Below are 27,969 nucleotides of genomic sequence, written 5' to 3'. Positions count from 1 at the left end.
TGGATGGCTTGAGTAACTACTCAATTTTACATACTCATTTTGTATGAAGGTGGAATATGCCTGACTTGAAAAATTAAGTGTAAGTGGACAACCAGCAGAGTGAAAATGAAAATGGCTTAAGGAACCAGCCTGGTTTCTGGCTGCTAGTTAGATTTGTTTGCCATGGTACCTCTAATATAATACTATAATAAGAAAACTGACATGAAAAGTTAAAAATGTGGCCCACCAGAGGAAAGAGTTGGGCTAATGCAAAGGTTACAGCATTGCTTGACAGTGGTCTCTGCAGGACTTCACCAGATTCTTTAACAGTGGAGGCTGTGAACAACTGTGACTTAGAAAATGCATTTCATCTGTGTTAATAGTGCCTGGTACAGTTGTGTGCACATTGTTCCCAGTCCTCTGTCTTTTAGTGGTCCTTGATAAGAAAAATGCTTCTCTGATACCATTAAGCTGATCTCTTCTGCAAACACAATTCTCTCTCTCTCTCTCGCTCTCTCTCTCTCTCTCTCGAGAATACACACGCACAGACCACTCTTCTTGTTCAAACTTTACTTTTGTGTGTTTTTCTTCAGGTTGCGACCACAATAAATGGCGCGTAATCAGCTGGACTGGTAATGAGCACACAGCTGCTGCTATGGCCAACATGAATTAATGAATTCATTGTTTTGCCCCTTTGGTCATTGTTGTCACTGTGCACACAAGCAGTCAATCACGCACACACACATACACACACACACACAGTAATATGGAGTGTCTGTTGCTTGTGCAGCTCCCCTGCCTCTGCGTCAAGACATGCTCTCCATCTGTGTCCAGTGTGCGGATTAGACGCTTATTATCCTCTTAGCTCTAAATGGCCCCACGTTCCTGCACTTCGCTGTCCATCTCATCTGGTGTCTAAGACGTGCGTGACACGAAAGCGAGATTCCTGCGTAAAAATGATCGTTCCGTTGCGTTTAGTCGCTGCGCGTTACGCGTGAATTCTCGGGACAGCCCCTCTCCATCGTGTGTCAGCGCGCCTGCCGGGACACTGTGGCAGTCTGTCCGTCCGTGAATGTGTCCGACCCACTGATCTTTTGCAGACTGTAATCTTATCAGTGTCAAACCGTAGCTGCCCTTTCCTCTCGGGCAGTCTCTGCTTGCCTTTGGATGGCGTTAGCGCCAAAATCTGGATAACAAACCGGTTTTTAACTGAGAAAACTTTTATCAGCGGAGGAATCAGTTACATTCACAGTTACAGGCGCGTTTGGATGTGTGATAAAATGAACATTTGACCGTTCTAAACTTTCGACGGGAAGGAAACATGGAATCTACATCTAAAGAAAAGAGTCTTCTGTACTTTCTTCTCTTTGCAATATGCACGGCCAGCGTTTGCTTTTGTGCAAGAAAATCAAATGTTCGGAGATCTGGTAAGTTCTTCAGCTAAAAACAGATATGACAATGTGTAATAATAATAATAATAATAATAGATTAGATATATATATATATATATATATATATATATATATATATATATATATATATTTAAACTTTGTCGATGAGGGCAGCATTTGTATGTGCTCTTCTTTTCATTCGTTTGATTACATTAAGTGTCATCAAGCCTGCTTTAAAACTTCACATTAACAATCTGTGTGACCCTTTCAAACTTATAAACTTTAGTTTATGGCAATAAAAACTACAAGTAAAATAATATGGTTGCTGAATGCTCATCATCGGGAAAACACACCATCATCATGATTTCATCTTCACCACGTCCCTGTTCAGACAGTGCAAAAGTGATTATTCTGTCACAAAGCCCACTGTGCAGCATGTTACATGTTACACCCTGCTGATCGGCAGGTTACACTGCGTTTTAGCCATTATCAGTGAACTACATTCATCCATCTAAAGTGTAGTATAAACACTCGCCTGGTACGTTTGAGGCAGGATTGTCAGCTTAGAAGAAAAGGACTTTGATAATGAATATGACTTGGTGAAAAAGAGTGGGGAAAAAAGAAAGATAATATTCAGCTCTAGACCAGCAGAACACCATCATCAAACTTGCCAGTGTGCCTCTTTGGGCAAAAAAAATCCTTGTTGATTTTGTCATTTCCAGTGTCTCTCTCTGTCAACGTCTCTCTCCCTGTCTCTATCTTTCTTTGTTATCCTGTCACCCTGAACACTTTTTCTGTCCCAGTTTCTTTCCTTTTCCTCCTCTTTTGCTCTTTCCATCACTTCATTTTTCTCTCGCTGTCACTCTCTCTGACTGTGTGTTGTGTTTCTCCCTCACTCCTTCGGTCTTCCAGACCCACAGGCCTTAGCAAGCTGACTATTACATCTGTCTGTCAGCACAGAAAACTCACCACAGTTGAGACTGCCATACAGAGGATGGTTGTAGGTCTGTCCTCATGACTGCCAGTGACATTTGTACTTGTTTTTTGTTTTGAGGTCTTTCAGGCCTCATTCTAGGGAGGGGGGGATGTCAACAGGGCTCGATGTCCAGATGAATCACGTCAGCCTCTAAATAACAAAAGTGGTTATATTTGGAAAGGGTTAAAACTGAATGACATCTCACCCCAAAGTGGTCTCACTTTTTGAGGATTTTGACAGCTTTTTCCCGGGTAAGAATGACCTATTGAATTATTCATAGAACAATTCAGTCGCTTTTTTTTTTTTACACACTTAGTATAATGTATATCTAAATCTATTAACTTATCGTGAAATGCACGCATTTTAAATGATCTTTTCCATCACCTCACATGTAGTGCATGAAACTTAAGACAATAAAAATGCGAAAACAGGTTTTCTCCTCTGATTCAATGTTAATGTAATAATCCTAAATCATGCTGAAGAGGACCATCACAGCATGTGTCTCTGTGCTCATTCATTTTTGGATGACTCAGACCTGGAAAGAGCAGCACTTCTACATGGCTGACTCTAAAAGTGCAAATGTATAATCAGATAGAGATGGTGTTTTGTTCAGAAAGAAGATATTTGAATTTAAGATTGGATAATTGTTGATCAAGTGAGAGCAAGTATTACTAGACTATCTACCATGACAAAAGCTTTCACCCTCTACCTTCAACCCCAAATACTGTTACAAACTCAATCTACTGTGTGACAAAATTTAGCTTTAATCAGTGCAGATGGTGACTGTCAGAATCAGGGCTTACTGTAGCTGTGTGCACTCACTGCTGAGACCGTTCAGTACTACAAACCCATATAAACCTAACTTGATGGCTGCTGATACCAGATGTTGAACAGAGTCATCCTTACCATACACGCCAAACTACAGCCCATACATCATTTGAGAGCTTGAGGGTTCAGGTACCAGAGCCAGTGTTAGCCTGTTAGCTTTAGCCTGTGGATATTACTCCTGATTCCTGCTGCCAGTGGACTTAGTGTTAATAACTGTTTTTCATTTTGATTAAAACACAATTATCACAGAAAGTAGAGTATTTCTGAATTGCATCTTACCAACTGATTTGGAGGATTGTGTTGTTACAGTGTTTTAACATCATTATTTGTCAATTTCTTTAAAAAAACAAAAAAAACAAAACAAAACAAAAAAACCCAAACAAATCTTAATCATTTTCTTTTTCATTTCCAAAAAGTGTCCATCTAAAAATTCACAGTTAGCTTGAGAACAGCTTCGGTAGCTACTGCAAGAGACCACCTGAAGAGGCACCTGCAGGAGCAGGATCAATATCATATCTATTCATGCCAACCAAACATAATCCACTGGTTCAGGGGTTTATGTTAAGATTTCCTGAATTCATACAGATTAGACATAACAGTTTAACTCTAGGCCCACCGTTTACTATAATTTGTATCCAGACCTATCTTGAACATGAAGGATCCACTGAAAGCCACTGTATGTTGATAGCCATGAAGATGATGATTTGAGAAAGTCCCCTTGTTCTCTACTCTAATTCTGTGAGTTCAGCTCACCCGTACATTCGCTGGGCCACACCCCTGGGGAGATATGGATGATCGGGGAATTCAGCTGACATATTGTATTATCTGCTCGGATGGAAGAGCAGGGAGAAGGGTACGAGAAAGGAGGGGAGATGCCAACAGGAGAGGAGTCAGGGGGACAGGACAGGAGTGAGGTCGGCATAGGAAGTGAAGAGTCACAAGAAATAAAGGGGAGAGAAAAAGAACAGTGGAAAAGAGCAGTGTTGTAGCTACATGAGATTTCAATTTACTGACTTCTGCTCGCTATATTTATATTTGTGAGATCTTCATGTCAGTCTATACCAGCAATGTCTGTTCCTTTGTCATTTAGGCAGAGACAGGAGATACTATTTGGCTAATTATGGCTAATATTTGGCTTTTGAACTAAATCCCAACTTGGTTCAAATCTTAGAAAGATAAAACTACTCACATCAATCTTGTTAAAAGTCCTGTAACCAGTCCTGTTATAATCTACTCTTGAATTAGCAAATTCATAAAAAAATGCCATTTAAAATGCATCATGCTCAGCTACTTTATATTGTTATCAAGCATTCTAAGGAGCCTTTTGATGATCTGAATGTAGCTATGATCCACTATGTGCAAATATTTGACATAAAGTGTATGACAAGGAGGCTCTGAGAGCCCTTGTCTGCACATGTTTCTCCATTAAAGCCTGGTAATGCATATACAGTAGGTCATCAGGAGCACTGATGATTTACAGCTCTATAGACCTTTCTCTTTCTGGCTCCCATAAGAGCCTCCTGAAGTATTTTCAGGCCACAGTTGTAAGTGAAATCACAATTTCCTGTAGTGCCACAGAAGCACCTAGGATTTAATAACTCAGGCCATAAAAATAATGACATCTGAAGTAAGAGTCAGTTGATATTATAAGCCAGCATGTCAAACTACAGGTTGTGTCATCTCAAGTAGTCCTTTTTTCCACTGTTCAAATACACTCAGATGAAATCCAGTGTAGGTTTTGTTCATCCTTGACAATATGGGCCGATACTGCAACAGACTTTTGCATGGAGCTATTGAAAAGGCATTTCTACAACAACTGGAAATTAGTTTTTTAATTCGAAAAAGTAGTCTTTACAAGGATAGGATTGGGTAAATGTGTGTTCAAAGAGGCTGTATTTTATCTTAATTAAACCTATGACAAAAATATATTATAAATAGTAAGCACATCAGTTAAACAGCTATTTAAACATCCAGCACACATGGAGCAACATTAGCATTTGATTCATGTGAATTCTTTCATGTTTCTGGCCTCTTGGTGAATGTAAAGTCCAATATTCACCCTCATTTTACTTCAGTTTTGGTCCCCACCAGCTCCTAAGGGGAATATTTGGCTGGTTTAGCATATGGCCATAAACAACGCTTAGCAGTGAGGGCTAACCAAAACAGTAAAGTCGCTTGCTGTGAAACTGAAACAACGAGCAGACAGACGTCAAAAGCTAGAGATGAGAGGAACCAGAGCATTGGTGATACTACTCTGTGTGCTTTCCCCTTTGTATATCCTTTGTTTCCTTCAATGATTATGTCTTTCTCTATGTTTGTATAAACAAGATCGTCTGAGTCCTCCGTTAGACATCCAACTGGAGACAATCAACTGCACAGCCTTCAGTGTACGGTGGAAGATGCCACGGCGACATGTTAGCACCATCACTGGATACAAGGTATAGTCACAAATTGTGATTTTACATTAAGTAATAAGACCAATGATCAGTGAAAAGCTGTGAGCTGTTTTCAGTTCAGATATTCCGGTGATATATGGGTTATATCTTATGAGCACATATTCATTTTACATTTCTTCCAGCTTTTAACATTTTTATATTAGTCTAGGTAAGATGTTTACAATCCAGTTGCCCTTGGCTGGAGGGTTTACCAGCATAACCCTGGTTGATGAGCAGTCATTTCAGTGTCAAGGCTTTCTTGCCAGGTATCACATAAAAAGCTACAAACCCTACATGTTCCTTTTAAGAATAAAAAAAAAATGCATCAAAAGGTTTTCAACCATAAAAAACAACCACTTCCCAGATACGTCACAAATCAAATTTCCTCTCTTTTTTGGAAGGCATGCCCATTTCCCTCTGCAAACCACTGACATGGATGGCCCCTCATATTTTTTCTGCTTTTAAAATGCCTGTCAAATTCACTGTCCAGCAAGATGGCCTTGATGTCTAGATTGATATTTTGAAAAAAAAGTTTTGATGGAACCCTTTCACAGCCAAATTAATGATTTTTCAGAGGCAATATAGCTCTGAAAAGATGTGGTTCCAAATCTTTATTGAGTGTCCACCCCAGGCAAGCTGTACTAAAGTACTGACAGCATTTGCTTTACTTGGTAGAAACATGATGGACATAAATTTAGCAAAATGCAATGGTAGACATCTCTCTAAAGTGGACTGGGTCTGTTCTTTCTTCCTTTTTTATTCTGATATACGTTTTAAGCACAGATACTTTTTGTATGTTCCCTCAGATGTATTTTTGAGTGAAATAATATATCAGAACCCAATTTTCGTTCTTTCTTTCTTTCTTCCTTTCTTTCTTTCTTTCTTTCTGTCTTTCCTTCTTCCTTTCTTTCTTTTTTCTGTCTCTCTTTCTGTCTGTCTTCCTTCCTTCCTTCCTCCCTTCCTTCCTTTCTAGTGTTTGTTTTGAGTTAACCATTGACAAAGTGAGGATCAGTATGACTGTGTGTGCTGTGCTTTTGACCATATGTCTGCTCTAAGAGGATTAGTCAGCTACCTAGCTTCACCACGACTCGCAGATTTGTGTTCATTTAGCCAGTCACTTTAGAAGTTCATAGATAATCCTGTTTCCTCATAGTATTTCCCCCTTACGATGCAGTGTTTACATTGTCACTGCCATGTCTTGATAGTGTAGGAGCTGGGAGGTTAAAAAAAACAGACATGACCAAAACAGTAATAGACAATAACAGACGTGACAACTATGACTGTCAGCTAAACCAGACACTGCCAAAATAGGCTTGATTTTACTGAAACAGAAAAACACTTTTTCACATAAATATGTGTTTGCATGTGTCTTTGACTGTGTGGATGTTTTCAGGTCTTCTATACAGAGATGAGGAATGGTCATCCAGTGGGTACAGCATCTTTGATGGAGGTGCCTCTCAGCTTGGACATGCTGACCACTGTGAGTATACGGAGACTTTTAACCTTTTTCTTTGTCACTTTCAAATAAGTAATGAACATGCTCAGGAGTTTAGGAAAACTTTGATCTGGTTCTGACATCCAGTTTTGACAATGTGGGGAATCTCTGCTGTGGTAGCCAACGAAATCTTTGCAGTGCCGCTTTATTGGTGCACATGTTTCAAAAGAAAAAAAAAGTAAAAAAGTATAAACAAAACATTTAGAAGATAAGGTTGGCAAACTACATTGCTCTTATTGTCAACAAAGCCCATGAGGAGACCGAAACAAAGAGTCAATTGATCCTACAAACAAGTAGTGTCTACATATCCAAAGCTTGATATATTTTATTCCAATCACTGAAGTTTAATTAAAGTTTATCCCACATGTACTGACCCTGCTGCCCTAATACTAGAGAAGCAAATGTATAATAGTCCTGAGCACATGCACCACTTACTTTTGCCCAGCTGTTTCAGGAAATTATTTAGAAATTATTTTGGCCACAGTATGATACTCAAACATTTATGGACATCTGTGCTCTTATTTTCTCAAAGGGGCAATTTGATGGACAAGCAAGCTTTGTAAGTATCATTTAGCCTTGTCCCTGCTTTATCCTTTCACACTTGATATTTATAGCTAGAACGGACAAATGTCCGCTTCCAGTTTTTTTTTTTCACCATCTTTATTTCTTTTTCTTATTGCCTCCTGTTTTTTTTTTCTTTCCTATCTCTCCCTCTAACCATACTTGCCGATATGCGCTTGTTTATTTTCCCTTATCTATCTGTATCTCTACCCCCATTCCTCCATATAAATGGTCTTCTAGGATGTGGATATTGGTAACCTGAAGGTGAACACTAAATATAGAGTCAGTGTTGGAGCATATGGCTGGGCAGGGGAGGGTAGGCCCAGCATGCCCAGAGACATCAGTACCGCCTCACATGGTAAGAATATGTGAGTAGTTGGAATCCATTTTACAGCTGATGCTATTATTTCTCCTGTAGTATTGTTAACAACTGTCACTAAATTCAGTTTCGCTCTCTGCCATCAGAAATGTGCATGCCCCCATCACCCCCCACTCAGCCTGTTGTCATGGCTGTATCTGACACAGAGCTGGCGTTGTCATGGCAGCAAGGAGAGAGCGAGGGTAGCGCACCTGTCCTTCACTTCCTTGTGGCCTACATTAGGTGAGTCACAAATGATTAATCATCCTTCAAAAAAGAAATTAATGAAGGTATACCTTTATGAAATGCTCCTATGGAGATCTCATCAGTACCAGATACATATTCACAGGGATGTGCATCTGAGCGCACACACATTAAAAACACACCCATATACACACAGACCAACTCATAGACACATCAGGTGAAGGACAACTTGAAGCAGTCATGTAATGGAGGGAAAGACCAGAGTGAAAAGCCATGTTCCATCAATGGCTGTGTGAGGAAAAGCAAGAGGCTAACTGGTTTTTATCAGCTTCCTGTTCATTCTCTTAAATTAAAAACTGAACAAACTAGGTGAGTACAATTCAGAGAGCTTTTTCCCAAAACACTGCCCCCATTTATCATGGAAAACCACACTGATCTCTTGATGGGCTCAAGCAGCGATCAAGCCCAAACTTTTATTAAGATTTCAAAGTTTCTAAAAATATTGAATGTGAAAATTTTATGAAGAAAGACTGGTAGTTACAGATGTACTAGTGCAGCCATTGAAATAACAGTATCCTAAAGCAATAGTTTGATATTTTGGGAAATACACATTCACATTTTTTGCTGAGATTTAGATAAGAAGATTGATATCATTCCCATCATTGTAAGGTAAATATGTAGCTGGAGCCAGCAGCTAGTTTAGCTTAGCTTAGCATAAAGACGAGAACCACTGGAGACAGCCAACCTTGCTCCATCTTAAGCAACAAAATCTACCTACCAGCATCTCTAAAGCTCAGTAATTAATACCGTCATACCGTGTTTGTTTAATTTGTACACAAAGAGAAATTTGAAAACAACAGGTTCTGGTTTAATGAAGAGTTGTATGCAGGAACCATATCTTGGCCAGGAGCAGTGACTTCCAAGGGTTTTCCATGAGGCTACCAGGTATCCTTGTAAAACCAAAACCTGTTGCTTATAATTCTGTTCGGGTATGGTTTAAACAAACTGAATACAATGTTAATTTGTGAGTGCTAGAGGTACTTGTTTGCCTGTTTTTGACCCTTTGGATTGAGCCAAGCTCCCTGTCTTACTCTGCTTCCAGTCTTTATGCTAAGCAAAGCTAACTGACTCCCAGCTATAGCTCCAAAGTTGATACACAAATATGAAAGAAATATTAATCTTTTCATCTATCTCTCAGCAAGACAGCAAATAAAGTGTATTTTCCTAAATGCTGTAGTACTTACTTTCCATTTAATTTTATAATTTTCTTATATGTAAGCAAAATGAGAAGAATATAAATTAGGCTTTTTCACCATAATGCTATTATAATGGGAGTTTAAGAGAACATTTATGCTATAAAAACATGATGACTAATGAATTTTACTTTTTGGGGCAAAACGTGTAGGAGTGCTTTATTGGCAGAATAATAGAAACAAAACACGAATGAAGCATCATATTGAGAAATAATCAGCTTTAAATTGCAGTTCTTTCCGAACTTTTATCTGTGTGCATTAATGGGTGCAGATAGCTGCATATTTAGCCTCTTTAATCAGACTCTGCATCCTCTCATTGTCACATTACTATAATGCAGAATACACAGCTCTCTTTTACAGTGACTTTCTTTTGAGGTCTTTGCTGGTCTGTTCAGTGTTGTGTTTTGACATGAGGGTCAGTTGGGACATGAGAAGGAATGAACTTCATTCTCTGTGTAGCGTCCAGCCTCACACACACATCAACAGTATATGCACGCACATATACACACAAACATACACACATAAAAGAACTTACAATGTCTCGACAAGTCCTCTGGCTAGAATGAGTCCTCTGATGATTTGCCAGACACAAATAAAAAAAAGACAGATAGAATTTTTTAATACCCCTGAAAGAGTTGTTTTTTTTGTTTTTTTGTTTGTTTTTTTAAAGTTATAAAGACATGAAAGGAAACACGCTTTAAAACACAGTTGTGTTGTCCTTCATGGTATAAAGTTAACACCCTGAGACATAGCAAAGAGAGAGAGGGTAGAGAGACTGCCACTTACTGCGAGAGAGTAGATGTGAATCAGTGCCTGTTTTTTTGCATGAAGTGGGGATTTTCCACACAAAAGGGCCGTGTCAGAGGCACATCTTTCTCCTCTTACATCAAAAGAGGTCTTGCTGAAGGGAGACATTGAGTGATGATGAGGATGACTCTATTCAGCAGATAGCTGTAGCTCCAGGCGTCCAAAATCAGCACACAAACATGGCAGCTTGAGATGGAAGCTGGAGATGATAGCCAAAAAATGAAGTCCAGGAGTTCATCACTTTAGTTTTTGCTTCACTTTTTCTCTTAAAAAACTAAATTAAAAACACCAAAAAACAAAACAAAACAAAAAGTCTGATTAAAACATAAAAAAACACTTTAAGGCTTGAAGGGGCTCAAAAATAGTTCAATAATAAAAAAAACAAACAAACAAACAAAAAAAAAAAAACACCTCAATCAATTGCTCATTTTGTTTTGTTCAGTATTTTTATGACTCTGAATTTTTCTGAGCTACGCTTGTGAGCAATTGTTCTCTTTGCATTAATTTTCACTTCACATTTCCAGGTACATAGAACAGCAGGAGGAGCACAATCAAGTGAAGGATCAGAATTTTGAAAACATCCCTCACAGAAATCATCATCCTCAAAACAATTACATTGAAGATGTTTTGAGAATGATGATTTTTGTTGATGATTTGTCAAAAGAATCAAATGAGGACTGCTTGCATTTTGTAAAATGTCACACCCAGATGTGAAACTCTTTAATAGATTAATCGTCCATTAAATTTATGTTTATGTATCTTTATACATATCCCTTTTTTTTCTCAGGCCAGAAATGGACACGGAGTGGACGTATATTCGTGAACCCATTGAGACTAACTCCATGGTTTTGAAGGGGTTAATACCGGAAACAGAGTACCAGTTTGTTGTCCGGGCGGTCAACGTGCATGGGGTTAGCCCCCCCAGCCACATCAACAACCCTGTTCGCACTCTCGGTAAGGAAAAAATGCTGATCTCTGAGCAAAACGTGCTGTGATGTTACAGCTACTAGAGCTTAGTCCCAGCTCCCTTGTTACAGTGGTTTCAACCACATTTCAAAAACAAAGTCATTTTCAGTTTAGTTTCAACAATACACCCACACAGAACTAAACAGACCATGCTTATTTTTGCATCACCAAAGTTATCCTCACAATAAAATATTTACCATGTTCAACCACACCATATAAACCCCAGTCTTACTGAGGAGACAGTGGTCTTCTCCCGGCAGTGTGAAGCAATGATAAGTTTTAGAAACTCAAAGTCAAATTTCTCTCAGTCAGAGTAGAGACATAATTTACTTAACTCCTCCATGTAAAGACAAGTAGTAGAACTTCATCCTGTATTGAATAATGTGGTTAACTTTATTCTATCTGCAGATTTTACCTTTCCTAGCTGCCAATCTAAATTATCACATTAAGCTGATTATTTTGTTTTTTATTATATTATTTATTTATTTTATATTTGGTTTGAAATAACATTATTAAGGTGTCATCACAGGTATTTCCATAATATAATGCAATTTTGAATGTAGTTTTTCCAAATATCTTGCACTATTTTTGTGTTTTTTTTTGGTCTTTGGGATGCTCACATAACCTCCTAAATCATCATGTGAAGATCAAGTGAAAATTCAATAATATAAATGGTGCTAGACAGTTTGCCTCTTTCAGCATTTGCTTGAATGTAGGACAGCACCTGGCAGTGTGTCAGTGGGTTTTCCACAATGAGATATAGAGCGACTCATTTACTTTATTATTTTTGATGTAGTCAGCTGCTGGTGGTGCGTGGGGGAGGGGGGTTGTCAGGACTGATTGATATTAAAGCACACAAACACATACGCATTCACACAGGTGTGTGGGAGACGTACACAAATACAAAAACATGCAGTAATAGCAATGTATTAATGGATTCAGGCCCATGACATTCAAGCAGTTTACCTACAGATTTGTGGGCATGATGTATGTATGATTATTAAGATTAAACAGCCATGTAGTCACAGTCACACACAGGCTATGTTAGCTGTCACAAACTGTTGTAAACTGCTCTGATTGAGCTCCCTCAGTCCTGCAAGTTCGCTCAGAGACAGAGAAGAGCTAGAAGATAGACAGGGAGAAAGATACTGTCAGAGAGAAGTTAAGAATAATGTCACTGAAAGTTACATGAAACAAGATAAATCGAGTTAGTTAGAGAGGCACAGAGAGACAGACGGACAGAAACGAAGAGATAGAGAAGCGTGGTTTCTCAGCAGGGGATAAAAGCGGGTTACGTCCGAGTCTCATCAGACAGGATTAAGGACGGTATGCCAGACCCCTTCTCTGCCCGTCCACACCCCTGCCTGATGGTTGCACACACACACACAGACACACACAAGCTATCACTGAGAGCGCAACAAGAAAAGTATGTCAGTCAGTCAAGCCCACCCCCGCTATTCACTCAAGCAGCGGTGCATTGTGTGTGTGTGTGTGTGTGTGTATGTGTTCATAATGGTTAGAAAGAGGGTGGTATGGATTGAGGGGGATTGTTACACAACAGCAGATTAGGGCTTTTTTGGGCACCCCCCCCCCCCCACCCCCCACCCCCCACCCCACCCCTCCCTGTATGCCAGCACTCAGTATTCAGGACTTAATGTTATTAGGCTGTGCAAATTACCGCTTTAAATCTTTCCATCCATTCAAGCTTAAAAGTCAAGTTTCCATGAGATGTTATACAAATGAAATGTTATTTTATTTGTATCGGTCGTCTGATATCACTCAACAATGCTACATGAGGAATGATACTGTACAATGAAGATAGATGGGGAGGTGGAGTGGCAAGGAGACAAGAGGGAGGGGACGCTGTTATGTAAGCTAAGATTAAGCTTCCTCAGCGTGGGGTGGATGTAGGGGAGGTGTTATATTAAACATGCACTTTATTGTTTTTTCAACTTTTTGTGCTGAAGTGTGCATCTAAAACTAGTAATAATACACTCAGTATATCTGAATAAAGCATGATGTGCAAAATTTACAAAAAATGTATAGTGTACTTGTACTATAGTGAAAAGTAAATTTAACATAGGGCCTACTATATAATACTGTGTAATGAATATGCACAAAATATATAACCAATGTTGCAGACTAGTGAACTACATGTAATTAAACTAATACACTACATTTTTCAGTAGCTTACTATTAGTTCAGCTACATTAATATGTGTGTAATCAAATTACTTTTTTGACATTTTTGTGTAGTTAACTAAATTGAAACTACTAAAGATTATTTTGGGCCATCAAAGGATGGAAGGATTTTACCACTGCTTCTCTACTGTAAGTGAACCCCCCTTTGACCAGCCCCGATCGCTGTGAAGTCAGCCCAGGCGATGCATGTGTCAGGCAGTCACCACCACACACTTGACCTTTGTGCATGCGCAAAAGCCAGGGGCCGGCATTGCCCAGTGCTCACACAATGACAACGTCATTATTTATTAACCTCCCAATCTCAGCACCAATATGCTTTCAAAGTAGCTTCCCCAACACTGTATATCAACACTCGTAGGTATTGAGGACAGGGAAATTGTCATGGTGTGCCCTAGAGGACAAATTATGTTTGGACTTTTTATATTAGTTGGTCTCTTGTTTTGTCATTTCCTGTTTAGTTACTTCCCTTGTTTTTTACTTCCTGTCTTTGCGTTGTTTTTCCCTCCAGTTAGATTGTCTGCCCCGCCCTAATGTGTTTTACCTGTGTTCAATTGTCCTTTTTAATTTTATTTAAGTCTCTCTCTTCCCCTTTGTCAGTTTGTTTGTTTTTGCTACTATTGGTTGTGGTCACATTCCCTTGTGAATTTCCTTGTGAGTTTTGCCAGTTTTTTTTTCTTTTTTTTTTTTTTTTGGATTACTTCAGTTCAGGTTTTCAGAGTTTTGTGTTTCCATCTGAAATTCCTCAGTTTTTCCTGCACCTGTTCTGTTGTAAGTTTTTGGACTTTTTTGCATTTATAAAATGATCTTCTCACTTACTTTTTGTACTGTCTTGAACATACTTATACAATAACAGAAATAGCAGGTCTTTGGGCTTTCAATCAACTAACCTATTTTTATCAGATTAGTTTAAAAAAAATCATAATTACTAATTAATTAATTAAATTGAATGGTGAAAAACATCAGTTTTGGCAGTTGTTTTAAGCCATGCTCACTGTATTCACTGTCTGGCTTTGTCTTTGTACATTATGAGCTCCTTATGGCACTGTTCTGTATCGAGGAGACACCTTTCAGTACGTGGTGCAGCAGCCTGGGTACAGACTAACAGGTAGACCCACTCGGCCAACAGCAGCTGTATACTATTATCAGTCTATCATCATCATCATCATCTCCGTTATCAGTGGTATATGGTCACATTTTCCACACCCCGATCATTGGTTACAGAAAGATCCACCGTTCTTCAACATCTCCTTCAGTGAACCACTCATTGTTTGTTTAGGTCATGTTCACTGTCACCATTACTTTGCTGTGACTGAAATATCGCTGTAAATGATGGTGATACTGCAAATGGAGAAGTCCAAACCTGCACCACTGATTGTTCTGTAGTATTCATGTAAAATCTCATTTAAACATTAAGTGACAGTAATCGATTTTAGTGAGCACCAACCTGACACTGAAAAGAGAATAAGAGGAGAAGTAGGACATAATTATTGATGATAGATATATTTAAAGGTTTTCAATAGATGCAATGGATACAAGCAAACGGAGCGCCCTCCACGGCAGCTGTTATCACAATCTTAAATTTTCAGGAATTTTCCTTCTACAAAAACAATATGAAGAAAATTTGGACTTTACCTGTGTTTGCAGTGTCACTCCTTTGACTTCTTGTTCTCTACCCATGTGATTCTCTGACCTGCATCTACTGTATTTAACTCATGACTTGTATTTGTGGACCCTTTTTTCCCCTTCATTTTACAGCCGTCATCATTTAAGTCCTTTCACAGCCTTTAATAATAGACATGTAATAATCCTCATTGACTTTCTTAACAGGCGCATCCGACGTAGGCAGTGGTGATTATGGCCGTTACATCACAGATTCCAGGATCAAAGATGACGATGGCTTTGAGATTGATGACTCTGATTATGATATCTTTATTGAAGAGGTAGGTTTTTACATGACAGAGTTGGATAGCAATAATTGACTTTTTGGGTTTATTCAGACTCTCAAATCAAATTAAATTGGAGATAGGGAACAATGAACACATTGGTCAAAAGAAGTAATGCAGCACTCTTTTATGTCTAAAATATTTCTCTATCCATCTTTTTCTGTTATTTCTTTACTTCTCTGCTTCCCAGTTGAAACCATTCCCGGGTATCAGTCAGGACAACAGAAAATCCCAGCTTCGTTCTCGCTCTGATCCATCAACTAGTCGGAACGTTGTTTACCGCATGAACACCATCGCTCCTCCCAATGTTACTGCCCCACCAGTCTCACCGTCCATTTTCCCAGACTTCTCAGATCTGGTTTTCCCAACCACTATAGAGCCCGCTACCATCCCTGACACCACAACTACTGCCCCACTTACCACTACCAGGTAAGATGTGCCTTGAAAGCCCTGGTTTACCTTTGTATCTGTATTACTGAGGATGCTATGCTGTTTTTGATTGGAAAGATGTCAGTGCTATTTATCAGCAACTGGAGAAGGTAATGGCCTCTCTTTTAAAAGGCAAACTGAACATTAACGGATGTTTTTTCTATGAAGGGAAAAAAACATGGGTATTAGGAAAGGGTTTTTTTTTTTTATCTTGACAAAATCACAATTCTTATTGATGTTCCTCTGGCTCTTTGATTGCTCGATTGTTGTCTGTCCTGGCTTGCTGCTTTCTCCTAAAAGCCACCTACGATTTGCTTTTTTCATGCTCTTTCACTTAATTATTTGATAAAGATGTTGATTGGAGCAGTGTGGAGGAAAATCACATCAATTTAAGCTGTCAGTCTGGCTGTAATGTACAGCTTTAACTGGAGTAAATATAGGTTGATCTAACTACTGTTCACCTACATCTAGGTAAATACTTTTTTCCCTGTTTGTTTCTTTCCCTAAAGCACAGAGGGGAAAATTGTATCTACAAAGAACATTTGAAAAAACAAATGTCACCTTTAGATAAAGCTGAGGACAAAGCTGATAATGCAGTAAATACATTGAAAGACTGTTATTAGCTAAACCATTTTGCAGTGTAAACACCTTGTTTTCAATAAACTTCCCTATTTTTCTTCCTGTTTGGATCCACCCAGCATCACTCTGCCCACCACCACTACCACCCCAACTATGTCACCATGGAAAGGTGATGTGCCTCGTATGTATGACCTGACCTGCGATGATACCGTGTGTCCCCCCGACAGCTTCTGTCTCAGTGATTATGACAGTGGAGGTTCACGTTGCCACTGTAACCTGGGACGAAGAGGGGACACTTGCTCTGAGGGTGAGAGAACATTGTTGACTGCTTGTCTTTTTGCAGCTATTCCCACCAGCTCTGTTATCATGAATTTATCATGATTTTATCCGTTGTTCTTCTTCAGTGGTATCGGTGAACTTTCCCAGGTTTTATGGCCACTCTCACATGACCTTTGAACCCTTGAAAAACTCTTACCAGACCTTTCAGATCACTTTGGAGTTCAAGGTAAGGCATTGTGCTGTTTTTATACCTTTGTGTTTCTGTCCTGACAGTGTTGAAAACATATTTGAAACACTTTCTCTCTGGTGCAGGCAGACTCTGAGGATGGCTTGCTGCTATACTGTGGAGAAAACGAACACGGTCGTGGAGACTTTACCTCTGTGGCCCTGGTGCGGGGCAAGCTGCACTACAGGTGAGGAGGACAGAGACTCGCATTTTGTATATCCACTGCATATCGCTCATGGGTTTGGAGAGAATTAAAAGCAACCACACATCATAGGCCAAGTAAGAAACACAACCTACATTTCAATATTATGTTACAAAACGGAGGGTTGATGTAAGATTTAATGATGCATTTCTATGTGATTTTGCCATAAAAACATTGCACCTGAAATACATTTTTCTCATTTTAAGCACTGTACATTTTCAGTGAGCATTACAATAAGCACATATGGAATATACATATGATACAGCGTAGAAAAGTTTAATTTTAGATTTAAAGTGTCTCAAAGGAAAAGTTAAGCATTTTGGGAAGTGCACACCTACTGAGAGTTAGATGAGAAGACTGATATCAAAAAAGCCTGGAAACATGGGGATAAACAACTACCCTGAATCTCTTAAACTTCTTCTTACGGGAAAGATTTAAGGTGAAATATAGCATTACATCATTTGAGCTTTTTACAGCATATTCTTCATGAATATATACATAACAATTACCTGTTTGATTTTTGTCTCGACAGGTTTAACTGTGGTACAGGAGCAGCTCAGATAGTCAGTGAGAGTCGTATAGTTCTGGGTCAGTGGCACACAGTAACTGTCTTCAGAGACGGCATGAGCGGCTGGCTCCGTATGGACAATGACACCCCTATATCTGGACGCTCACAGGTTAATAATAAGACATACAGAGCTTCGCCGCTCCTGTTAAACATCATTTTTTTGATAACAAAGGATGTGTCAACTATTGCTAACTATACTGGTTAAAAGTACGGATTGTGTATAAAGTAATACAAGATTCTCTCTTCACTCTTGCTGTCTCAGGGCCAGTACACAAAGATCACTTTCCGCTCCCCACTGTATGTCGGGGGATCCCCGAGTGCTTATTGGCTGGTCAGGGCAACAGGGACAAATCATGGCTTTGTTGGCTGCATTCAGAGTCTGACCATCAACAACAAGGCCACAGATACCAGACCCTGGCCACTGGGCAGAGCTCTGAGTGGAGCTGATGTAGGTGAGGAAGCATATATGTGTGTGTGTGTGTGTGTGTGTGTGTTTGTGAAATTAGTGTTGTTTTTCTTTGGCTACTTTGGCTTCCCCTCTCTGTGGAGTAGTTTAGTAGCAGTTTTAAGAGTCTAAACTATTTATTTTGGCCTTCAAATGCAAATAATTGTAATACACTTAGACAGCTTTTTTGAGTTGGTCATTGTTTAATGTTTATTTATGGCACAGACTGGTCATATTGTCATTTACTTCAAATCTGAGAGCAGCAGTGCAGCAGTAATCCTTTGGTTAAAGCAGGTGCAACCATGAACAACAAACATGCTATTAAAAAAGGAAAAAAAAAATCTGGTTATTGTATCTTCAATATTAACAACTCTAGATCATTTTCTGGCACAGTGACAGAAAAAATTGCTTTTTGATAATTAGGTTTTGGCCAATTAGTCTATGAAGCGGGAAGCAGAAATGTTTGGCAAATTATAATCTTGCAGAGGATTTTGCAAAACATTTTATGAATGCAGTAAAAATATGAAATATCAGCCTTCTTGAAAATCCCTTTTTACTTGATGTGTGAAATGACAATCCCACATACATTATTATTTCTGCTCTTTTTTTGTTTTTGCCAGTTGGAAACAATGTAACCACTGAAACTGTATTTGTTTTCTAAATGTGTGCGTGTTCCTCCAGTTATCTGTGTAGATACATGTGATGAGTCTGGCCTAATCACCTCATATCTCCTTGCCACTCTGCACCAGGTGAGTGCAGCGACACTGTGTGTGACCTGGTCAGCTGTGCTAACGGCGGCGCCTGCTTTGCAAACCGTGCTGACGGCTACATCTGCCTCTGCCCGCTCGGCTTCAGGGGAACCCTTTGTGAAGAGAGTGAGTCAACTCTATTTTTCCTTTTCTCACACCTACACAAAAAAACAGACACTTGTCTTGTTTACAAGAGGAGTTTTGTACCTGTGCGAAAGCAGAAAGTAAAGTCTCTTTGAGATTTGTTCTTACTCGACGGCTGTCATATACTGCCACACACACCTTTTAAGGTAATTGCTGAACAGTTGGGTGCAATATGAAGAAAACTGGTTGAATTGAGGATTATTATTTCTAATACAGAGGCAGAGGGATTGATTGCATGTCAGACCAGCTGTCAGACAATACAGCCTACCACTTAGTTTTCCTCCTCCACATGTCCTTTCATTTTCTTTCATTTGCATCGACTTCTTCCTTTTCCTCCTCTTCACTCTTAATCATTTTAATGCTCAACGCCTCTTCTTCCCCCATGGCCCAAATCCTTCTTCTTTCCTCTCGCCTGTTCTTTTCCCTTGTCCTCTCTCAAACTCCTCAGGTTTCTCACTGTCCTCGCCACTCTTCAATGAGACAGTATTTTCATACGCTGTCATCCCCTGGCCTCAGTCCTCTCAGAGTTATCTGTCCTTCACGGAGTTCGAGCTGACGTTTCGGCCATCATTGCCCGACGGGATGCTGCTGTACAGTGATGACGCAGGCAGCGGAGACTTCCTGGCTATAAACCTGGTGGACAGATATGTAGAGTTCAGATTTGACTGCGGCTCTGGAGGAGCAGTCATAAGGTACCGGTTAGATCCACCTTTATTCTAGTCTGTGTCTCTTTTATTTTCCTCTTCCATTTAGATTTTCTAACTAGATGCCCCACACTAAATGTGATGATCTGTGCTACAGGAGTGAGGAGCAGATCAGTCTGGACACATGGCATGAGCTGAGGGTGTCTCGCACAGCAAAGAGTGGTATCCTTCAGGTGGACAGCCAGAGGCCAATGGAGGGAATTGCTGAGGTATTTTCCTTCGATGTGTGTTGCATGAAGCTGGTTTGTGTTATTTATGACCACAAGAGGGCAGAAAAACCTTACAATAAACTCAGCAACAGGGCATTCACACACACTTAAAGTTCTGATGACTGTTTACTCACACCTTCAGCAGAAGCAAAGCAACATGGGTGTCGCATTTCAGTCACATTCTAAATGTGCGACAATTAATCGTCTTTTAGCCCTGGTTTGGTCCTCATACTCCAGAGAAAAATATCAGGCTCTCTTTGATTTGTTCTTCGTCAACTCTCTGAAGTGACAGATATGGGAATTTTACCTCTTTAATGTTTGGTCATAATTTCATATATTTGTTTTACAAAGATGTCACTTTAAACTTGATGGCAGATTTGGCTGTATAACATTACTTTGCTTATTAAATGTACTTACAACACAGAACAAAAAAGACTTCCAATAATAAATACTGGTAAAATGCCAACTGCTGTATGTGATTTGCTATTCCAGTAAACTTGATGCAAGTGCAATGTGCATGAAGAGAGGGAATTATACTATACCTGGTTAAACATAAGAATTCTTAAGCAAGTATTTTATAAGCAAAGCATAGTCCGAATTACCATATTCATTTATATGGCATAACTAGATTTATTCATGAATGGTTGACATAACTAATCTTTCTCTACAGGGAGCTTTCACTCAGATCAACTGCAGTTCGCCTCTCTATATTGGAGGAGTACCAGAATATGATAAAACCAAGAAGACAGCAGGTGTGATAAAGCCCTTCACTGGAATTATACAGAAGGTATGGCTATATATAATCTACAGTGGAGTCCAGAAGTCTGAGACTCCTTTTGTCACTCTATATATAAATATATAATCTCACCAGCCACAGAACTGACCACTATGACAAGATTAATTTTTTTCTTGCGTTATCTTCATTTTTCTCCTCTGTCTGTTTTCTTTTCATCTCAACAGCTGGTACTCAATGATCGCACCATCCCAATAACAACTGGCTCTGCTGGTGGTGTCAATGTTGCAAATTCAGCACACCCATGTGTGGAAAGTCCATGTGCCAATGGAGGGACCTGCAGGCCAAAGTGGGATGGATATGAGTGTGACTGCCCCCTAGGGTATGATGGCAGGCACTGCCAGAAAGGTCAGTTTCAGTATTTACCACTCTATCATTCTTATGTGAATTTTATGCATGTCATTAAGTCAGTAGACACATTTATAGAAATTGTAAAATGGGTGCAGTTCAGGGGTTGGTTTTGTGTTAGAGTTCAAACAATTGCCAGCACATCCCAATAGCTGATGCGATTGTGTAGAAACAAAGCACTTCACAGTTTGTTGCATTGTGATCAGAGAACATCACGAATCAAATCAGATGATACATATCACTAAAACAGTGTGTGCTTTCAAATCATCAAAAAAGATGTTTTGCAGCTGCTGCCATGTGTTTTTGAGGACTAGGAATAAATATATATCAGTTTTTGGCATTTCTGTCTTCTGTAGAGTAAAAATAAAAAAAAGAAGAAGAAAAACAGATGCAGCCATTCACTTCCATTCTTTACAAACGATTTTAAATAAATTAACGATGGCAATGTTTTTGTGTGTGTGTAATATATGGCTTTAATGTGATATGATCATTCCTCTTCTCGTGGATTAAATGTTTTTTCACTGTTATCATATAATGTGTTATAGAATAATACATTAGACATAATCCCTTAAGCCTATATATGTCTTCTCTGTTTTTTAATGCTTTCACTGAACAGAGTGTGGGAATTACTGTTTGAACAGTAAGTCTTCTTGTATGAATTCAAAAAGGATATATTAACTAACAGAACAACATCTTAACCTTTAATATTAACTTTAATGATACTCGTACTTTTTCCCCATCATTCATGTGTCCTCAGTATTAGTTTTAGTGTTCTCCCTTAGCTTCAGCCAATAGCTACATGTTGGTGCTGCCACCTTGTGGTGATATGAAGTAAATACAGTGTTTTCTCCACACAGCTGTGACTGAGGCCATTGAGATCCCACAGTTCATTGGACGAAGTTACCTGAACTATGACAACAGAGATATTCTTAAAAGGTTGGTTGTGAAATGTGTATGAAATAAGACAAAGCTTTCAAAAGGGTTGTTGGTGTCTTTTACAGTTGATATGTGCGGTGACAGCTCCTCATTTTAAGGCCCCTTGAACTTTCATAGCTGCTCTTTAGATACTAGCTGACTGACACAGAAAAAGTGTTTGCTGTAACCATATTTGCTTGTGCTTGTTATTTTTGCAGGGTTTCTGGGTCCAGGACCAACCTTTTCATGCGTTTTAAGAGCACAGCCAAGGATGGCTTGTTGCTATGGCGAGGAGACAGTCCAATGAGACCCAACAGTGACTTCCTGTCCATGGGGCTTCAGGATGGTGCACTAATCTTCAGGTATTTGTTTGTGTAAAATATACTACCACTAATATCTGGCCTATTTATTCTTTTTTAAATATATCTAGGGTATAAAGAAACTTCTTTAATCAAAGTGTTAAACACTTGGTTCTCCTGTGTCTTTTTGATGAGCCAAAGTCTGAGGCAGGGCCATTACCCGGAAAAGGGGCCAAGATCTATCTGTGCTGTTCCATACAAATGTGACTCCGCTGCACCCTGTGTAGCTAGCTAAACTCATTACATATGTTTCCATGTTCTAGTTATAACCTGGGCAGTGGTGCAGCTAACATTGTTGTCAATGGGACCTTTAGCGATGGAAAGTGGCACAGAGTCAAAGCTGTGAGGTAAGCTCTAAAAAAGAATCCCTCTTTTTATTAAGAAATCCTCTGAAATCAATGTCTGCTGTAGTGACTACAACACATCTGTGGCCTTGTTTTGCTTTTGCCTTTGTCTTTACAGCTTAAACATTAAAGCCATATCGGTCCATCGGTTGATTTCACTGTCCACTTTGGGGCAGCAGAACATGCTTTAATCTCAACATTGACATATTATCGTGTTATGAAATATGGCTATTTACACATCTTGCAGACACATGGAGCAATATTTGTGTTTATTGAGAGTCGTTAGAGAAATGAAAAAAAGTGAGAAAAACCCAAAACATTATCATTACAACCAAAACACTGAGTGACTGAACACTGAGGATGCTAAAATTCACAGCAGAGCTGAAGGAAACTGCCGAATCAAGTTATAATTGTCTGTGGTTTCACCCCTATGAGGAAGCCCTTGCATGTTACACATAGTCATTTGATCAGTAAATATAAAATGATTGATTACTGCAGCTTTAAAGAGAGGTCATTTGGGATCCTGTTATCCTTTCCTGCACAAGACACGTTAACTTTCAATCTTTGGAAAATTCAAGGACAAATTTAATTTCTTTGATGAATTACATTACAGAATCTTTGCACTGTTTCTCAGGTTTCCTAATAAGTTTACCATTATCACTTTTGTCTTCAGGGATGGCCAGTCAGGGAAGCTGACAGTGGATGACTATGGAGCAAAGACAGGCAGGTCACCTGGCAAGATGAGACAACTCAATATCAACGGACCATTATATGTTGGTAGGTGGAGCTCACAACTCACAATCCCCTAAAATGCTACATATGTGCTGCATCTCAAACAGTAATTTTGATTTCTACATCTCTACATTCTCTTTCTTTAATTTCTGTTTTCTCTGTGCTCTCCCCTTGAAGGTGGCATGAAAGAGATAGCTCTTCACACAAACAGGCAGTACATTGGAGGCTTGGTGGGCTGCGTGTCCCACTTCACACTCTCCACTGATTATCACTTGGCACTGGTGGAAGATGCTGCTGATGGCAAGAACATCAATACTTGCTCCAACTAGAAAATGGCTTCAACAGAGGAAAGTCCCCTTTCAGCACCATCTTAAACCGGAGTGAACACCTCGACCAGCTGATTTGTCATCTTGAAACATACTTGCCAGCACCAAATGAGTGAAAACTAAAACCAGGAGCCATTTAATTGGCTCCTGTGACACTAAATTTTCAAACCAACTCTAACCTGCCAAGTTGTAAAGTTTGCTTTCAGTTAACAACTTGATGAATTGCTCTGAAAAACAGTTTCGACACATGGCAACAGCAAAAACGACCAGAGGATATTACAAAGCATAAGTACTCTGTGAAAGGAGAGAAAAAGCTTAGCATTATGGGTAATGAGGGTCTTTGAAAAACCTTTTGAAGGACATTTTTTTTCATGGGATGATTCCAATTGTATCTTTTTTTTTCTTCTTTTTTTTTTTTTTACTGTAAATCCTTATTTGATTGCTGGAAGAACCAAGTGATCCAAGGGATCAAGTGTCATCACAAGTTTTTCATGAACCTGAAAAACTAGAGCAGCTAGCAGAGATAAACTTCTTTGTAGAGGATTTTGGTTGTGGCCCTAGAGGATTTCTGTTGTTTTTTGGGAGTTTTTTTGTTGTGACATTTGTATTTTGTGACATATTATCAGTCTGTAGACTAAATTTTCTAAAGTCTGATTGATGTCAGTTTTTTATAGGTTGCTAGTTTTGGAGGGTGAAGATATCAGCTGCTCAAAATAATTGTTTCTCTTTACCTTCTTTTAGTTTACATGCTCCTTTATTTGGGACTCTCAGATGTTAGTCACATGAAAGTCTGATGCTGACACAGTGAAGCAACCAAAATCCTGAACAAACTGGGCATGACAGTCTGCTGCTATCATTTGACACAAACCATAGTAATGTGGCTTTTATGCTGAGCAACTTTGTATCTCTTGTTTTCACACCAGAGAAAAATAGATCAGTTCTCTTATTTATTTGCATGTCAACTGCTTTCCCATGCCTAAGCTTTACCCTTTAAAAGGATCTGAAGTCTGACTTAATCACAAATCCTGTAATAAATCAACAATTATAACATTGATTGACAACTTAGTTAGTTAGTTAGTTAGTTAGTTAGTTAGTTAGTTAGTTAGTTAGTTAGTTAGTTAGTTAGTTAGTTTGAGGACGGTGAAAGTCAATGATTTTTTATAAGGCCTGCAGCATCTTCAACACGTGTGAAGTTTTAAAAAAAATTACAAAACAGGTTCATTCACTGAAATACACCATGTTACTGTAGAGTGTGAATGGACATGGTATCCACTGAGTGATCCACCACAGGGTTGACTGTCCACTGTACAAAATGTAGCATATTTTGACTGTATGTATTTGATGAAACATAGCAAATATCTGTAGAATGTAGGAAGAAGTTGATGTAGCATCTGTGTTGTCAGCATATGTGTCTGAAGGTCCGTTAAGTGTAGGTTTATGCTGATTGCCAACTTTGTCACTTAGTGAAGCCAGATTATCAAAATATGTGCAAATATCTGATCTGGGTGCAGTTGAAATGGGGCAAACAAACAGGAACCACCCTGGCTGAGTGTGCACTCACCAAAAAAAAAAAAACATACAACTATTCAAGCCTTAATAACCCCTAAATAATTCCCTGAAAATCATAATGACCAGGTGTATCCAGGTGCCACTACTTTATGCTATATGAAAGAGTACTCATTACAGGCCAGTTTGAAAGATACACCACAGCCTTGCAGTCACTTCCCACTGCAAGACAATGAAATACATGAAGTGATTTAAATAATGTTTAACTTATTTTGCAAAAATCTTTCTTAAAATCAATTTTATGGCTCACTGTATTTGTAATTGGTACCCTTTGTCAGCTGCCTGTCAATAACTTAATTCTGCAAATAACGTAAACTAAACAAAAAGGCAAATAGCCAATTACAGAACTTGCTAACCAAATTTAGTCATTGTTTGTCATTGCATTTTCATTTTGGGATAATGGGCTCAGTTCAAACATGTGACTATGTATGTGACTAAGCTGAAGTCACATACTGTATGTCTGTGAAGAAATTGAAAAACACAAAGTCATGGGCAGAATTTGTATTTATTATAGTAACATTTATTCAAAGTTTCTTTGAAAACAAATCCCATTTAAACCAGAATTGCAGCAACATAAGCTGTTCCTGCTTTACTCTGTATGGTCTCTCAGGGGCGGCAGCACGCTCTCACCTGCTGTGCTAACTGATGGTGGTGTGGTACACAGAGCTGGAGATTACAAAACAGTCATAGGGTATCTTTAACAGCTGTACTAACATTAACGCTCTTTACAAGGTCTGCAAATTGCTCTACAAAAATGGGGTCAAGTGGGAAACAACATTCATAAAAGAAGACAAGGGAATGCTTCTGCTGTAATCCAAAGATGATTATGTGAAAAAATAAATCTGCATATCAAGTATACAGTGTAGCAAAAAGGAGTCAAAGACTGAGGGTTTCACAGCTCTCAGACATATGGAGGAAAATGAAAGGCATGAATGAAGAATTGGTTCAGTATCAAGATAATGAAAATGAAAAAAAAAAAGAAAACGTCACACAGGTCATTTTGGAGGCAACCTACCTATTTACCTATCATTATGGTCTGATTAGATGTTGGAAAACCCACACAAATCTTAGAATTTTTTTTTTTTTTTGCCACATTACAGACAATTTTTAACCCACAACACAAACCCCAAGAACTCAACGTTCAGTAGAAGAATGGTCTGCAGACAAAGAGGCACACTGAATACCTGTAATTTTATTTTTCTTTTCTCTTTCCCTGTAGCCTATTTTTATTGTATTATTGCCCTTTCTAGAGGGCTTTTCAATCACAAGCAAAGCTACAAGATTTGACATTACATTTCAGAGCATTCTGGTTTTTTTGTGACATGCATGGGGCTATAAGGTTTTTCTATTCAGCTTTGAAAACAGGCAGTTTAATGCATTTGGTGACCTGCGTCTGTACTTCTTGAACCTGTTTGCTCGACTTGAAGGTTAGAGTACTCACCACATACAGAAATGACTGCACAAGAACATCTGTATTGTGTTCAGGCAAATCCGTTGACTTGTGTTCGATGTACTTTAACAATGTAACTGTACTCCAACAAATGCGGATCTTGTAATGTGTCTCTCCTGATCACTGTTGAGTCGTGGTTTAACAGAAGGAAGGACATTGTCTCACTTAAATTCAGCACACAGCTCCATCATATTAATGTAACCCTGTCACTGACTCTGTTGCTCAGTGGAATTTTATATTGAATTTCATTCGATTGTTCTGCTGCTGTTGTTCCCTCCTGTCACTTATTACCTTAACACACACACAAGAACATGTACACGTACACTTAAAGACATGCGCCATAGTGTCCCCATTTCTCTTGGGCGGTGAGCCTATATTAGTCCGAGATATTCCTTTGCCTGAAACTAGAGGAACAGCAAAAAGTCAGTAGCGTTCACATTTGAATGAACTGAAAGCAGAGGTAACTGATGTCGGTGAAAGCATTTAGTCATATTGAGGTCAGCTCCACATTTTATCACAGTTTAAGATTAAAGGTAACCTCAAAAAATATTTGCTCTAAACCTGCTCTATTCACTTCACTCATGATAACGATTCAGTCACATAACTAATGGGATGTAATTTGGTTTTATCTGGTCACACTGTATGTTCCATTTTTTTTATTAATGCTATTATCAGAACAGTTACCTAACCTGCGCCCTAACCCTAATCCATTTTTTCACTCTCACGGTCTCTCTCTCGACTTGGATACTGTAGCAAATCATATTACATATGCCAGAAACTGTATAACGTCATCCTGCTCTAGTTAGGACTAACATTTTGCACTCACATCTTGTGTATCTAGCCACGCAGATATTTTTTGGTCATCAATATTTGTGATTTCAGACACAACCCCAGCACCCACCTTTTAAATAAACACATTGACTCGTTTGAATAGAGCAAACTCAAAGTTAATCAAAAAGCAGTGTCAATGAGAGTTTGTGACCTCTTTTAAAAGAAATAAGATTGAACAATCAATATATTGGTGAATTGCAAGTGGTAACATTAGATATGTGAGACTGAAGATTAATTTTGTTCTGTTTGCACTCATGGTTTTGCTATTGCTGTAAAAGAAGTTGTACTGGGAGAACTGGACTGAAGATGAAAATTGAAACACATTTTACATCTATTAGACGTATTAAACTAGTGTGGAAACGGACTTGCACCTT

At 38.9% G+C, this 27,969-nt stretch overlaps 1 protein-coding gene and 1 long non-coding RNA gene across 3 annotated transcripts; both read left to right on the top strand.

Annotated features, from left to right (window-relative positions):
• The first annotated feature begins 1,036 nt into the window (after nt 1-1,036).
• On the top strand, nt 1,037-26,181 carry LOC139624190 (pikachurin). Of its 2 annotated transcripts, XM_071483098.1 has the most exons (25): nt 1,037-1,406; nt 5,503-5,612; nt 7,003-7,089; nt 7,637-7,663; nt 7,906-8,023; nt 8,131-8,266; nt 11,075-11,241; nt 15,282-15,394; nt 15,588-15,826; nt 16,525-16,712; nt 16,810-16,910; nt 16,997-17,097; nt 17,645-17,789; nt 17,943-18,132; nt 18,875-19,000; nt 19,467-19,710; nt 19,820-19,931; nt 20,602-20,718; nt 20,892-21,072; nt 21,689-21,712; nt 21,930-22,008; nt 22,206-22,349; nt 22,610-22,693; nt 23,364-23,467; nt 23,600-26,181. In XM_071483098.1, the coding sequence occupies exons 1-25, from the start codon at nt 1,301-1,303 to the stop codon at nt 23,749-23,751; spliced, it is 3,195 nt and encodes a 1,064-aa protein (XP_071339199.1). In that variant the 5' UTR covers nt 1,037-1,300; the 3' UTR covers nt 23,752-26,181. The 2 variants fall into 2 exon arrangements, with proteins under 2 accessions (XP_071339199.1, XP_071339200.1); XM_071483099.1 differs by lacking the exon at nt 21,689-21,712.
• Nucleotides 26,182-27,959, top strand: LOC139624191 (uncharacterized). Its single transcript, XR_011691634.1, has 2 exons — nt 26,182-27,785; nt 27,826-27,959. It is a non-coding gene; the product is annotated as an uncharacterized lncRNA (long non-coding RNA).
• The last annotated feature ends 10 nt before the right edge of the window (nt 27,960-27,969 follow it).

This window comes from Trachinotus anak, unplaced genomic scaffold (assembly GCF_046630095.1).
Source record: "Trachinotus anak isolate AG129_WGS33_773 ecotype Australia unplaced genomic scaffold, CSIRO_AGI_Tana_v1 ptg000008l, whole genome shotgun sequence".
NCBI lineage: Eukaryota > Metazoa > Chordata > Actinopteri > Carangiformes > Carangidae > Trachinotus > Trachinotus anak.
The sequence above is the reverse complement of the archived record's forward strand: the minus strand, read 5'-3'. Positions and strand labels throughout refer to the sequence as shown.